The 15,755-nt window shown below is 36.6% G+C and overlaps 1 protein-coding gene across 1 annotated transcript; it reads right to left on the reverse strand.

Annotated features, from left to right (window-relative positions):
* Positions 1 to 6,145: 6,145 nt before the first annotated feature.
* spata48 (spermatogenesis associated 48) lies at positions 6,146 to 14,374 on the reverse strand. Its single transcript, XM_019100393.2, has 8 exons — positions 14,197 to 14,374; positions 12,670 to 12,740; positions 12,064 to 12,202; positions 11,212 to 11,279; positions 11,013 to 11,054; positions 10,768 to 10,875; positions 10,588 to 10,689; positions 6,146 to 6,356 (listed from the first exon to the last, which is right to left on the reverse strand). Exons 1-8 carry the CDS (start codon positions 14,284 to 14,286, stop codon positions 6,224 to 6,226), a joined length of 753 nt encoding a protein of 250 aa, XP_018955938.1. The 5' UTR covers positions 14,287 to 14,374; the 3' UTR covers positions 6,146 to 6,223.
* Positions 14,375 to 15,755: the final 1,381 nt, after the last annotated feature.

Below are 15,755 nucleotides of genomic sequence, written 5' to 3' on the forward strand. Positions count from 1 at the left end.
ACCAATCAGATTATAGGACCAGAACTAACTGTTATATAAAGTGTGCATAAAGCTGCTTATTCCTTTTAATTTAATGTCATACAGTGATCTTTGTCATACAACATCAAATGCTGTATTTGTATTAAAGAGCAACTCTATCTCATGACCAATTTGTACGTATTTTACGAATTTGTACGACCTCACTCGTACGATTTCATACAATATGTCTGGACCCCAGTGACGGGTAGGTTTAGGGGCGGGGTTAGGTGTAGGTCATTCGTACAAATTCATACGAATTGTACAACTTGTAAAATACGTACGATTTGGCAAAAATCGTATGAAATTTGTACAAGTGTGGTCGTACGAATTAGCCACCTCGTAAAATATGTACGAATTGCCGTGAGATCGGGCTGTAAAGAGCCATAAATTCAATCTTTGAGAAGTAATTAAAGAGGTATGGTGGTGGTGGTGGTGGGCTTTGAATATTGTCTGTGAGGAGATTTTAAGCTAAAAATGTCTTTGCTAAAGTCTAGTTCTAAAGTCTATACATGCATATGCGTACAGTTAATGCCAAATAAGATATCTATGTCTAATTGTTTGTAAACATAACACCTGGTCATGAAGGCCACTTGACTTAATCTTATAGGATTTCAATTAGGTCTTAGAAAACACACCTCATGGCATTAAAGGGATGTTGTTTAAGATAAAAGCTGTACATCCTGTCAGTTTCTAGTTTGTAGTTACGTATGAAGGGTACTTGAAGTTCAGAGGAACAGTATTATACAGCTGAGACTGGATGTATTACTTACTAGTTCCTGGCACAATTCTATTAATTGCATCTTTTGGTGCACACAGTTTGTTTTTGTTTTTCTGCTTGCTTGCTTATTGATTGATTGATTGATTAACAATAAAATTTCCCTGTGACTCTACAAAGCATGAGTGGTTTGGAGAATGGATGGAATTAAAATTTCATTCTTTTGACATATAGTAAGATTGTGACAGTGCAGTCTGACCTGTTCAATATTACTTTATTTAAATATATCATTAGACTCAGAATACTAACAATACTGCTACCAATCATCCAAAAAGATCTAATTTTTGAATTAATATTTATAGAAATAGTCAATAAATAATGAGTTAGAAAGCAATTTTGGCTTTAACAAATAGGGTCATTTAATTCCCATGTTTCCCCCTTATATTTTTAATGATGTTTCTGGTACATTGCCTCATGGCTGTGGTATTGGCGTAATAAAAGAGAGTCTTTTTGGCTCCCAGCGATCCAAATGTTTGACCCTTCCAGGTAGCCATATCTCAGGAGCTGCTGGTGCTGAGTCATGTTCAGAAGGAGGCCACTCTTATCTTCTGTCTCCAGGAGGACTTTTTCAGGCAGTTGGGTGTGGGGTGAAATGGGAACCCTGGATGATGTGGGCTTGTTTTTTTCAGGACAACCTGTTGTTTGTGTAAGTTAGTAAGAGCCAGAAAGTTTTCTTCTTCTGACATCATAATAAATGGATTAAAAACTGGCTGTGACATGGAGAATGTTGTGGGAATGCTCTTGGTGTAGGGTGACTCAGCAAACTGTGTTCTTGCTCCAGTCATTAGCAGAGAGGAGACTTGCTGAGCCACAGAGGTGCACGATGACTCTGCACTAACTGGTATGGCTGAGAGCATGTGTAGCCTGTCATTTTGGGGGGAAATGATTATGAATGTGTTCTATTCAGTTGAATAAAGATCGACAGACTGTTATGTTTTAAACATTAAATAGAGAAATTAACATTTTGCATTAACAATAATAAATTAACAAATCAAGAAAAAAATATTTGGTTCTAAAAAGTTTTCAAAATGTGTATAATAATTTTAAATTCTGTCTAATATTGTGTATTCTTTTTGAAATGTTTTGTTGAAAGTTTTTAGGCAAGTTCTAGTTGGTTAATGAGTAGAAACAATTGGTTAGTGTAAACATTTTTCACACAGAAATCGATAGTAAATTTGACAAACAATTACAAATGGTAAAACATGTTATTGAATTAAATTTGAAATAGTATTTACTTGTAAAACACAATATTATAATATATTTAGAATAAATAATATTTATAATTTCAGTTTTGTGTGTGTGTGTGTGTTTTTTTTTCAGTGTTAATGCACTACCTTTAAGTTATTTAAATAATAAATTCAGAAACATCATCTATCCATCCATTCTCCAAACCACTTGTCCTACAGGGTTAAAGGGCTAACAAAAACAAATGTTAAACTTTAACTTGGATATCTAATGTATATTACTGTTTCTAATGGATTCAACTGAAATTGATTTTTAGAATAAAATATTTGCTGTGTTAAAATGTTTTACATGGAAGCTAAAATTATATTTTGAAGGCAGAAAAACAGGCTAAAAGTACTAAATAACACAAGTAAAATATATGAGAAATTCCAGTAAAACTTTATAATAGGTTTCTATGCCAGCATTAGCTTAAGTTTCTAATACAAAATATCAATGAACAATGTAAATGTTCATTTCTATATATACACATTTTAATTTTAATATGTCAATTTCTGTAAATTAACATTAGCTATGTATTATCAACAAATATAAATGAACAATGAACAATAGTATATTTATGAATTATTGTTAACCTAGATTAATAAATGTTGTTAAAAAAAAAAAAACGTTTACTGTTAATTGTATCAAAACAGTTTGGACTTGATAGGACGAACATTTTCCAGCTAACAACAGCTAATAAACATATTATCTTAAGTTATCCAGTAGCAAAGTACTAGAGCACAGAACAGAGACACCCTCTTATTGATAATTTCATGGATCTTTAAGCAGCTTTCACACCCTCTAATTTATAACTTTAACAACATGTAATCCATAATTGGTTTAACTACCTAAATAAGTTGGAGATGTTCGAGATTGGTGATCACGTTAATAGTCTGCTGTATTTAAATTCTTAATCTTGGGCTGAAAAATCTCACTTTCTTTGGGAATGCATTATGCAGGGGGATGTCAGAGTAAATTAAATTCCCCTCTGCACACTAAAGCATCAATTTCCTTATGGTAATTATCTGCGGGAATGGATGTGTCACTGGAGGGAGTCAGGCATGCTTGACATTTAGCCTCTTTATGTGGAAATGACACAAAAAAACTAAGCGGCGGGGGGGAAATTAATCTCTCGGCCGAGCGAGTATGCTGAAGACCCTAAAGGACTGTCGCTGAATCAGTCATTATGTTTGTGACCCCATCTTGAAAATTGAGCCAATGATACGATGTAGACAAGAAAAAAAAACTAAGCTTAAGGAGTTGAGAAGAGTGGAGAAAAGTATAGTCTATAATGATCATGATTCTACATTTTGGAGAAGTTTTTGAATAGTGCAGTGAGCTTGACTAGTAAAAAAATATGATGATGCTTAGACTGGACAGAGGTTAAATGTCACAGCAGGCATTGCTGTACACACTGAGGTCAAAGGAGACTTTATAGCCCCTGTTAATTTTGTGATCTCTCTTCATGTTTACTGAAAACAGCTAGGTTTCTGAATCCATTTATTACAAAACATGAACATAGGCACATTGGAAAAATGTGTCTCTACATTTATTCGAAACTCCAGGTGGTTACCAGGTGAACACTAGTGGCAGTACAACACTAACAATGTTTATTCATTTTTAAACAAATTATGATTTCATTTGACATTTGATAAATAAATACTTCTTTTTGCAGAGTTCTTCACACAATACTGCTATAATTTTAAAACACTTTTATCATAGTAAACATTTTAACATTTGCATCACATACCAGCTCCATATGTCCTGCTTATGTTCTGATGTAGTAGTTAAAGATGCTCGGGAGTTCACCCGGTAAAGCATTGGACTTGCAATACAGAATGCTTGGATATGAGTCACAACACTCTATAAATCACTCTTCTTAAAATAAGCTAAATGGTAGGCTATAGTAGCTTATCTCACACTTAACAGAATCATTGTATGTGGTACATAATTTTCAAATGCAATTAAGCACATTAAGCTTTTAGCACCACTTATCTGACACTTCATTTCTGAACTGTTGTGATACATATGAAAATGAACATAATATCGGCAGATCCACGTTCATCTATTTCAGAGAAAACTGGGTGCATTTTTAGCTACACTCACTGGATATTTCACTTTGAAAGTGTCGCCAAAAATAATTTGCAGAATTTTTTTGCACTATTTCCAAATTATGCTGAAAACATAAGTTATACTAAAGTCAACAAGAAAACAAAATTTATCCCATTTAGTTTGTAAATACACATTTTCCTGACTCTGTTCAATGGAAGCCTTTCACACCCACAGAAAAAAAAGGTAATTGTGACTTTTTATCTGACAATTCTGACTTTTTTCATCCTCAGAATTGTAAGATATGAACATATGGCGAGATGTAAAATCAGAATTCCGAGTTTATATCTTGTAATTCTGGGTTTATAGCTGTTTTTTTCTTCTACTATTCTAACTCTGGTACTTCTGTATCAATGCTGAATCAACACCACAACAAATAAACACCTGATGGATATGATGGCTTAAATTAAACTACAGCTATAGATTTCATGATTCAAAGTAAATCATTTGCATTTAACTTTTTTATTTTATTTTTTTAAACATGTTAACACTTCCTTTTTCAAGGAAACTAACAATAATAAAACATTTAAGAATAATAACATATCAGTGCTGGGTTCGGTAAATTATATGCAACTGATCAATGATTTTTGATTAACATTGCATCTGGGTCTGATAGCTAGAAAACAGTAAAGGTACAGTCACATATGGAATTCTTCAGTGAACTTTCATGTGTGAAATATAGGAACCCGCACCATTTGATATTCTGTGTTCGGGTGAAGATTTTCCTATGCAGATTTCGCACCAGGTTCAAGCGGGCTACACGGGTTTGTTTCGCCGGCCAACGGAAAGTTGCTTGGTTTGAGGGTGATTTCTTTGTGAGCTGTGCTTCGTACATTTCTACAATTTTGCTAATGTGACTGCACCTTCATAATGTCAAATTCAGTTAATGTATTAACTGTTCACTTTTATGCTTCACATCACACTGCATTACTGCTGAACTGCAGGAATAGCTTTAAATCAATGTATCTCACAGACATTACATGTGCCTGTTTGTAGATGAAGAGCTCACTATTAAAAAATAATTAGGAAAATCTCAGTAACCTAAGAGGCTGTTTAAACAACTTACATCTATTTTGTTGAGTCTGTCTCATTTTGGAAAGGCCTTCACTTTGTCTTATGTGGGCTCATAGTGATGGGCTGAAGGTCACCTTAGAGAAAACATTCAGACCCTGAAACAAAAGACTAGTCTGATCCCTTTCATTGGCCCCAAGATGGACGTTAGTTATCAGTTAACCACATCTCCATCTCTGGAAATACCACAGAGAGGGTTTATTCCCACCATGGCTCAGCTGTCAAACTAACTGAAAACAGAGAATGTTTTCCCATAATGCAAAGCATAACTTAGAATGACTTAGAATCTTATTTCCGCAGCTCCATGTGTTAAACACGAGATTTGTAAGTTGAACACTGTTTAGGACTTTTATAAAAGAATTTGTTTGGCTTTGAGCACTTTTCAGTCATGGGTTTAGTTGGTGTTTGCTTTAACTGGTGGATTCGACTGAGCTGCTTCCAGAGCGGACTGTTTTCAACATAGAAGCGCAAAGACAACAAAGGGGGAAACAGGAAACCAGCATGTTCCTATTTCCTGTAAGCAGGTGAAGCTGCACTGGTATTCTCTCTTTTATTGTCCAAACCACAGTTCTTGGGGTGCAAAACTAGAGCATTTGAGAAATGCATGTCTTTTGTTTTCTTTAAGATAACAGGATAAGTTTTATTTGCATTGCTATTGCTGCATAACCACAAAGTATAGCTCTAAGCTCCACAAGCAGTTTGTACGTGCTATTTGAATGAACCAAAGTAATAAAAGCATGCGAAAGATGATCTGTGAGTATAGTCAAATACGTGAGCCCACACACACCCATACCGAATGTTTAAGACAATGGCATAACTGCCACATTTTCAGAAGCACTCATCTAAATCAAGGGAAATTATGCTAATGAAGCATCTCATTATTCAGAGCTCAGAGAATCAGTCATTGACATAGCATCATTATAGATCTATTCACAAACACAGATTGGATTTCATCAAAAGGGAGACTTTCATTTCCCACACTTCTTCATCATTTATTCTTCTCTTTATAAAGAACATGCTGTCCTTTTAGAGTTTTTTCATGGAAAGTACCGGGGCTTTGGGATGAAGGTAAGGGTTTCCCGGTGGGACAGTAGTGATCATCCCTGACAGAGGAGCCTTGTGTCCGTAGTCAAGGGTGCTCCAGGTACCAGAGCGGCTCCTAGAAATGGAACACTTGTCAAACTCGGAATGTTCAAATTAAAGGAATATTCTGGATTCAGCCAACAGCAAATGTGGCATAACCCTGATTACCACAAAACATTATTGATTACCAACAAACTTAACATTTGAATCTGTAAATGTTAAAATACTCACTGTTTTAGTCACAAAGCCACGAGACATAATCAATATGCATGTTAAAAGGATATTAGTGAGAAAAAATATATATTTCTTACTAAACCTTTTTGTTTAATGTTATGTCCAAAACGTAACCTTAAAAAGTACAAAACCTACATTACATCTCAAATAATACTCAAATTTTAACTGAAAAAAATAATTTTGGTGCTTTTATTAAATTCTAAGCTTCCCATTTCTGCTTTTAAATCCTCCAAAAATTGGTCTCAATTCACTTCCATTGTAAGTGCCTCACTGCTTGTTTTAATGTAAAAGAAAGATGAGTTAAAATAACTTTTAAAATAACTAAAGTACATTTTGTGTTAATCAACATGCCACGAATGCTTTTGAACAACCTTAACTTGTACTGACCCTGCAATATTCTGTCATTTAATAACTTGGGTAGTTAAAAAAGACATGAAACAATTGATTATAATTAACTGTAATGAAATAGTTGTTTCATTGAGAAATAACATGTAATGTGTGTGTGTGTATAAGTGGTATAGGGCCAGATTTACTAAACAGTGCAAAATAGCTTGAGAACTGAGAGCACAATTCCAAACCCCTGGAGTGGAAATTTCTGTGGGTGATTTACCGATGATTTACCGATTTACCGCAAATTAAAGAACATAGACGCAGCCATATATCATTTCCATAATGACCAACACAAGAGCAGCGCAAATTGGCGTCTGCTTTAAGACATGTTTTTTGGAGCATTAAGTAATGTCACAAAAAACAGTATTTTGACGAGTGCAAACGTTAGTAAATTGCATTGCGTGATTCAGTTCTCTCCTCCCATAAATTTTGCGTCTAAGAGAAACTCCTACAAATGCATATTCAAGTAAATCCTGACAGGCTATTTTAATGCCAAAAATATATATATATATAATTTGTCACACTGCCGGACCATTTTGACTGAACGAATGAATGATTAAAAATGTACAAATTCACAAGAACTGGAGAAGAGTCATATGACCTAAAATATACACTTTTCCTTATATAGCCAATCCCAATACATTTTTACCTAAAATGTTGATGTTGATGGAAATAGTCCATAGACTCATTATGTGTCAACTACTGTGTCCATAAATGTTGTGAAAAAGGGAGTATCATTCACTTGTGTCTGATTTTCCATAAAGCAAACAATGTCAGAGTCTGTGTCTTATGACACTCTCAAGTGATTGAGTGTTGCCAAAGCTGCAGAGGAATGAAAACGGTTTGGAGACATTTAAATTATCACCAAATAAGGAGGAGGAGAGACTTAGAGGAAGCTGCAAAGGTGCTGACTTTTTGCTGTAAGGAAAAGAGATGGGAGGCCTGTTTTATCGGCAAAGGAAACAGATTTCAGTGCACAAGTGACTCCAGGAAAATGGATCTGGGTTGAGTAAAAACCACGATTACCACCAGCAACAAGAGCAGCTCAGCTTTGGATAGGGCCATCTGGAGAGGTCTGCTCCAAAAAGACGGTATACCAGCTCTTCTGTGGCCCAGCTAGGAAACACGTTTTCAAAAAAACCACCCGGTCCCTGGGTGAGGAGTTTGGTTTTCCTCCAGTGCTTCTCTCAAACACCTCCTCCTCCTTCTTCCTCTTTACTTGAGCTGCAGATGCCTCATTTATTCCTACTCATTCTGAAAGCCGAGGACTTTTTGCCATTGCAGGCGGAGGGTGGAAGAACGCTGGCTGGTATTGTTCCTGGTACTGTCTGTCTGATTTGACTCTTCAGAAACCCACAGAAAATATCAATGCCTCATGATTTTTCATGATTTTAACTTAAAAAATTGAGAATTATATTATACTCTTCCACTTTCTTTTCTTTATTCATCCTGTCTGCTTTATAAGATGACCTGAACTTTGTTCAGCCATACACATCATGTTGGGTTCTACTAAGTGACGCTGTAAGACACTGTTCACACACCTCCAGTCAGAACCACACGCTGCAGAGCGTTGAAGAGCTGTAAATCTAGGGCAGACACTGACAGAAGGGGAACATGCGGGAGCTTGAAAAAAATAAGTTTTACATTGCACATACTAAGGCAGAAACAGAGAAAGAGATCAGAAGATAAATGAACACTCTAACGCCTCTTCAGAGTGATCCTCTGATGTGCTTAATGCTACAGGCCATGTTTACTACTGTACCACTAAAACCTGACACAAATATATGCATGACAAACATTAGGCTTCATTTATTAGCATTATTCTTTAGATAATTATATGATCACCATTATGTTTTTAGTGTGTGTGTGTGTGTGTGTATATATATATATATATATATATATATATATTTATATATATATGTATTAGTGTGTGTTTTTGTGTGTGTATGTTTGTATGGTATTTATTTATAAAAAAGAATTTTTATAAATTGTGCTATTAGTATACTTATTTTAAACTAAAAAAAGGGGAAAGTATACTTTTAGTTTACTTTTTATGTACTTAGGTACTTATGTATTTTTATGTACTTATGTACTTTTATGTATTTAGGTCCCAGTTTTAAAAGTCCCCTTTTGCCTGTTAAATAGAGGCTTATTAACTTGTTTGTTTTTAGATATGGGCCTGCATGGGCCTGTAGCTGTAATCCTGCGTGGTGAGCGACCATGTGTGTTGCAGCATTGTACCATTTCCTTGGTAGGTATGGGGAGTTTTTAGTTTGGTTTTTAACAAATTTATGCTTAACTTTTGTTCACTGTTCAGCAGTTTTTATTGCATGTCCAGGGGTTTCCAATGATCTTAATTGAAGCCTAATGAACAAAGTAACTGACTGCACTTCTGCTCTGTTTTGTTATAGCTTTGTCTGGAATTCATCTAGGTCTGTCTTATATATTGTTTTGTATTGTTTGTTGTGTGGATTTAGGTGGGAGGGGTTAGCCATGGTACCTTGTACTGCGTGTCCACATGGAGTTCTGTGTTTAATACTTGGTTTTTCGTGTGTGTGTGTGTGTGTGTGTGTGTGTGTGTGTGTGTGTGTGTGTGTGTGTGTGTGTGTGTGTGTGTGTGTGTGTGTGTGTGTGTGTGTGTGTCATGGGTATTGAGTGTGGGCTAGAAATCTGAGGGTCTTTGCTGGCCACCTCCCTCTATATTTTCTTATTGTATTGTACTTATGTTGTAAGTTACTGGCATAGACGCGTGATGTATTGAGACCTTGTGCGATGTGCTGTATCTGTGTTTTATAAATTGTATGTTAATAAAGTGATTTGTTTTATCTTTTTGCTCACCCTGCCTTTGGCATGAACCTGTGTCCCTTTGCTTAGGACTTATGTCCCGGTGTATTCCAGGTGGCGTAGTCAACAAACTCCTGACCGCTCCCTGCCACATTTGGCGTAGTCGACTAGGACTTCTCTTATTATTGGTAATTTTTGAACACCTGACCATTCCCTGCCACATTGTTAATATTATTTATAAAATTAACTTATTTTTAGAGAATTTGTGGTGTTTACCACAAAAGGTAACTTGCAGGAGAACTTTCTAAAACACAAAGCAATGCTGCCACCTACTGAGACAAAGTGGTCATACAGGGAGATGTAATGATTAAATGTGTAAGCAGGGATTAAAGGGTGAATCTTATGAAAAGATTCACCCTTTATTATATGAAGTCATTAGGTTGTGTGTGTATATATGTGTGTGTATATATATATATATATATATATATATATATATATATATATATATATATATATATATATATATATATATATTAGACATTATGGTCGTGATTTACTAACAGTTTGCGTCTTTTGGTGTTAAGTTAGTAGCCTGTCAGGATTTAATAAAGACGCACAGTGAAGAATTAGCGATAAAAGGCGTAAAGTTATTTTTGCTCCTAACCTTACTGAATATGCATTTGTAGGAGTTTTTTATTTACATTATGGTTCATGAGAGAACAGTGATCTTCAATGTAATCATGTTACAAAGCAAAAAATATATATCCATTTGCCAGATCACAGAGATGCTGGAATCAATGTCAGTGTCTCAGGCCGTGGCAGGGAAATGTCCTGGAGGGATGGCCAGTCCATCGCAGACAAATCAAAATATCTTAATCTGAACTGCTGAAATGACTTACCCTGCTGTTTGTGGAGTATATGGTAAAGAAGGTAGACCGACACCTGAGGTCCATGGTCTGTCAAACCGGGCTTTTCCAGTGTAACCAGGTATAGTAGTTCGGCTACAGAGAAAACAAAACAGCTTCCTTATAACAAGTTCTGTAGAATAGTTTTGATGTATAAACAGATCAGAGTCATACTAGCTGGCAGGGGTGTGAGGAGGTATTGTGGTACGCAGAAGAGTCAGAGGGACGAAGTCCTCTCCTGGGACATCCACACTATCCATGTTCTCAGAGCCCACCGTACCGCTGTACAGTACAGTGAGATCACAAATATCAGCCTTAAAGAAAACAACTGATTTGATTTGAATTTATAATGTATACAGGTGTGTTTTGTAATGTTCATTACTTTACTAGATGTCTCTAAGATCTCTGCATCTGCTTACCAGTATAAAGGTATATGGCCTGATTTTGGACATGGACTGGTGCTGTTAATTGAAAACATAATAGAAAACCAAATTAAAACACAATTTTTAATACACAATCTGATATACATCTGTAAATATACACTAAAAGCTCAGATTTTTAGAATTGATGAATCTAAAATAAAAAAGTAAAACATAAAAGGTTATTTGAATCACATACAAGCTGATGGGTTTCCTTGCATTAAATGTGGCACGTAACTGATGTTTGTTCCAATGGGATCCAATGGCCTGAAAGCAAGGAAATCTCTCTTAAAGAAATAGTTCATTCACAAATCCTGAAATTTTACTCACCCTCAGGCCATCCATGGTATAGATGAGTTTGTTTCTTCATAGCAACATATTTGGAGAGATGTAGCATTACATCACTTGCTCACCAATGGATCCTCTGTAGTGAATGGGTGCCGTCAGAATGTGAGTTCAAACAGCAGATATAAACACCATAATAATTCAAAAGTGATCCACACAATTCCAGTCTATCAATTAGCATCTTGTGAAGTGAAAAAGTTGTGTTAACAAACAAATCCATATCCAAAAAACAATCAAAATACACCAACATATTTGTTAAGAACTGTTTTCACTTGTATTTCTCTCCTGATTCAGACAAAATGCCTATTTTCACCGGAAAAAGCAATATTATGGATTATGGAATTGTATTTTAGCTGAAAGCAACAGTTTGCAGTTAAAAAAAAAAAGCATTGTATTGATAGATTGGTTTCTTACAAAGACACAGCTTTTCTCTTCACAAGACATGAATTGATGGTCTGGAGCCGTGTGGATTATTGTGATGTTTTTATCAGACGGCTCCCATTCACTGCAGAGGATCCATTGATGAGCAAGTGATGTAATGCTACATTTCTCAAAATCTGTTCCCATGAAGAAACAAAATAATTGAAATCTTAGATGGCCTGAGGGTGACAAAATCATCAGCAAATTGTATTTTTTGGGTGAACTATTTCTTTAATGTCTCAGATCTTCACAGGAAGTAACCTCACATCCAGTGCAGCAGACTCACCTGCCACAGCTCAGGTCTGCTGTGGTATCGCTTCAACACAAAACGTTGACTCACAGGGTCAGCCATTTTCTCCAGAGTAGTTGTGGGTGGTTTGTGGCGAGGAGGTAACTTTAAGTCCCAGTCTACATCCTCATAAGCTCTATACCAAAGAATATTACAATCACATGTATAAGGGATATAAACACTCAGCTGGCACATTGGCTTTGGGTGTTTAACAGATAGATAAATAAATACATGGACATGAAATATTGATTTCAGTTGAAATTATAGTAAGAAAGATAAGTGACCAAATGATCTATAGGCTATTTTTAAGTTTTTGTTTTGTTTTGTTTTGTTTTGTTTTGAGCACATAATCTTTGCACCAGCATAGGTGTCACTATGGCTCTAGCAATGACAAATTCAAGGGTTTGAACACATATATTGACAAAATGCATACCCTGAAGTACACCTTGAATGAACTATAAGTTTTGGATAAAAGTGCCTGTCAAATGTATAAAGAGACGAATGGTAAAAAGAGAAATCTTTCAAAATATTGGTCAAGTTGAGAGAGTTTTGGAAAATAAAATGTGGTAGCTGTGCTATTAAGAGAGTTTTTAGTAATCAGACCTTTGGGCTGCAGAGGTGTAGATGTATCGTCGAGCTGCTGGGCTAGCAGAAAGAACAGATGGTTCTGCACCCTATAAAGGGATACAAAGACACAGTGGAAAGATGGCAATAATTTAGCAAATGTCCAATATAAAAGGGTGACAAAATAGGGAAATATAAAATGTAAGTTAAGTTAAGTTCTTTCTTTCTTTCAATTCTTTCTTTCTTCCAAAAAACACAAAAGGGGGAAATTTAAGGGGAAGTCGTGGCCTAGTGGTTAGAGAGTTTAACTCCTAACCCTATGGTTGTGGGTTCGAGTCTCGGGGCGGCAATACCACGACTGAGGTGCCCTTGAGCAAGGCACCGAACCCCCAACTGCTCCCCGGGCGCCGCAGCATAAATGGCTGCCCACTGCTCCTGGTGTGTGTTCACGGTGTGTGTGTTCACTGCTGTGTGTGTGCACTTTGGATGGGTGAAATGCAGAGCATGAATTCTGACTATGGATCACCATTCTTGACTGTATGTCATGTCACATCACATTATGAATGTGGGTAATTTTTATTGTATGTTTGTTTTTTGATATTTTGTTAATGAAAGTGGAATGTTTTGTTTATGTTTTGGAAGTTGGAAATGGTTAGCACCATAAAAGTAAGCTACTGTAAAAGTAGGTGATGACTCTATGCATGTGCTTTAATCTACACATGATGCCATAACAAAAGTTTTGGATTGAGAAACAGACATATGTATATTTGGCGTGCTGTATGAGGGAAGATTTCAAGCTTGGAATTTGGCCCAAACCCAGAGTACTTTCCAGTCCTTGACTGGGATAGGAACCAGGCGTTGGAGTGGCGGAGGGATACTTCAAAACTGTCTCGGAACAGAGGTGAGGGACGGCTATAAAGAGCTCTTTCCATGCTGATTAGTTGGATTACCCTTCCCAAACCTTGTTAAATAATCTTCATGTAAACAGGGTCATTGGGTCAATAAATTAAACTTAAGAGACAGATCAGTTCAGTTCATAAACAAATGATTCAGACAGTCCAAGTTATCAAAAACATCTGAGTCAAATGAACAATTCATTCAGAAATTGAGCATCGCTACTTCTCTCATATAGATGCACCAAGGAGAAGTCAAAATTAATGGATAACAAGGTCTGCTCTTTGCACACAACTAGTTTAGATTCTCAGAATATAGAAACAAAAATTGTATAAACAATTTATGATACCTTTATGGTGCTTTGGTTTTTTAGATTAAAAGCTCCATCCACATTCATAGTACCTGCATGTATAAAAGCAACCAGTTAGTTCTCCTTTTCTCCTTTTCTGTTCCAAGGAAGACAGAAAAGTCCTATGGGTTTGGAGTAACATAAGTAGCTAAATGATAACAGAATGTTCATTTTTGAGTGAACCATTTCTAAGCTCGTTTCATATGAATATTTAATGTTTAGTGCCGTAAAATCAGTACTATCAGTTTTATAATGGCAAATAGGCCCATCGCTGCTTGATTATTTGTATTGTAAATCAGCCACTGTTTCAACTTCTACATTACCATACTTCCAATGGATCTTTCCGAGTCACTCTCATTGTGCTTCTTATCGACGCTTGTCGATAAGGACCGGACCGGCCGCTTCATGATCATGGCACTCAGCTAGGCTACTTTAATTCACCGTCAGTGGAACAATCCGAATCAGTACAAAGTGTTTGGGTTTAAAAGTGTTGGTTGTCTCCAACGCAACTGTTCCTCGAGGGACGCGCACAGAGCTCTGATTGGGTAACGCGATGAACGCGCGTCAAAGGAGGCAGAACATTCTGCTCCATTCATACTGCAACTCAATTATTGGAGATCCTGTTTCATGATGAGAACGGACCGTGTGCTGTCATGTGCAACAGAGACACCCTAAATTAGTCTGGCACACTATATAAATTATTAAAAGAAATTAAGATTTGATTTAACGTTAGTGGATAAATACTTATTTTGAGAGGACAGCGGAGAGATGGCAGGAAAGTATGGACCCTTTTCACAAGACTGGTGACGCGTTTAACGGTCATCAGCATCAATATGAGGTTTTCATATTTGTATTTTTTTTTTTAAATGTATGTACATGTATAACACTATTCTTTGTATTATATTACTTTTGCATCAAATAACAAAAAAAATAGTTTACGCTAATGCGCGGGTGTTTCTAATGCGGGATGGTAAATTTGACATCGTTCTCTCTTTTGACTGCTGTTATCAGTCTCTCTCAGAAAGCCATGAAAACACTATCCTGGAGTTTTTCACCCTCCCATTCACCGCTCTTCAAGTTAACCCAACTACAGGTCCTTCTCAAAAAATTTCTCTCTTTTGACTGCTGTTATTATTTTAGGTCATTGACCAACTGAAATATTCAGGTCTTTTTATTGTTTTAATAGATGGGCATAACAGCTCATGAAAACCCAAAATTCCTATCTCAAAAAATTAGCATATCATGAAAAGGTTCTCTAAACGAGTAACCTAATCATCTGAAGAGCATTTTAAAACCTGCAAAAGATTCCTGGGCTTTAAAACCTCCCAGTCTGGTTCATTACTCAAAACCTGAAAAGGGGTGCCGACCGACTGCTGTCCAGAAGGCCATCATTGACACCCTGGGGTAAGACACAGAAAGAAATTTATGAACGAATAGGCTGTTCCACAGAGTGCTGTATCAAGGCACCTCAGTGGGAAGTCTGTGGGGAAGGAAAAAGTGTGGCAAAAAAACGCTGCACAACGAACGAAGAGTGACCGGACCCTGAGGAAGATTGTGGAGAAGGACCGATTCCAGACCTTAGGGGACCTAGCAGTGGACTGAGTCTGGAGTTTCCAGAGCCACCGTGCACAGGCGTGTGCTTTTGATCCAGAAACAAATGTAGAACTTGACCTGGGCTACAGGCCAGCACTGGACGTTGCTCAGTGGTCCAAAGTACTTTTTTTTTTCGGATGAAAGCAAATGCATGTCATTCGGAAAATTATGTGCCAGAGTCTGGAGGAAGACTGGGGAGAAGGAAATGCCACAATGCATGAAGTCCAGTGTCAAGTACCCACAGTCAGTGAAGGTCTGGGGTGCCATGTCAGCTGCTGGTGTTGGTCCA

This window comes from Cyprinus carpio, chromosome A13 (genome assembly GCF_018340385.1).
Source record: "Cyprinus carpio isolate SPL01 chromosome A13, ASM1834038v1, whole genome shotgun sequence".
Taxonomy (NCBI): domain Eukaryota; kingdom Metazoa; phylum Chordata; class Actinopteri; order Cypriniformes; family Cyprinidae; genus Cyprinus; species Cyprinus carpio.

What these genes read in the sequence shown, in the direction of transcription:
- spata48 (XM_019100393.2), bottom strand. Translation starts at nt 14,286, where the DNA reads ATGATCATGAAGCGGCCGGTCCGGTCCTTATCGACAAGCGTCGATAAG. An exon ending in GCAGACCTGAGCTGTGGCAG is followed by an intron (nt 11,280 to 12,063) that starts GTGAGTCTGCTG and finishes CCTTGCTTTCAG; the next exon opens with GCCATTGGATCCCATTGGAA. An exon ending in TATACTCCACAAACAGCAGG is followed by an intron (nt 6,357 to 10,587) that starts GTAAGTCATTTC and finishes TTCCATTTCTAG; the next exon opens with GAGCCGCTCTGGTACCTGGA.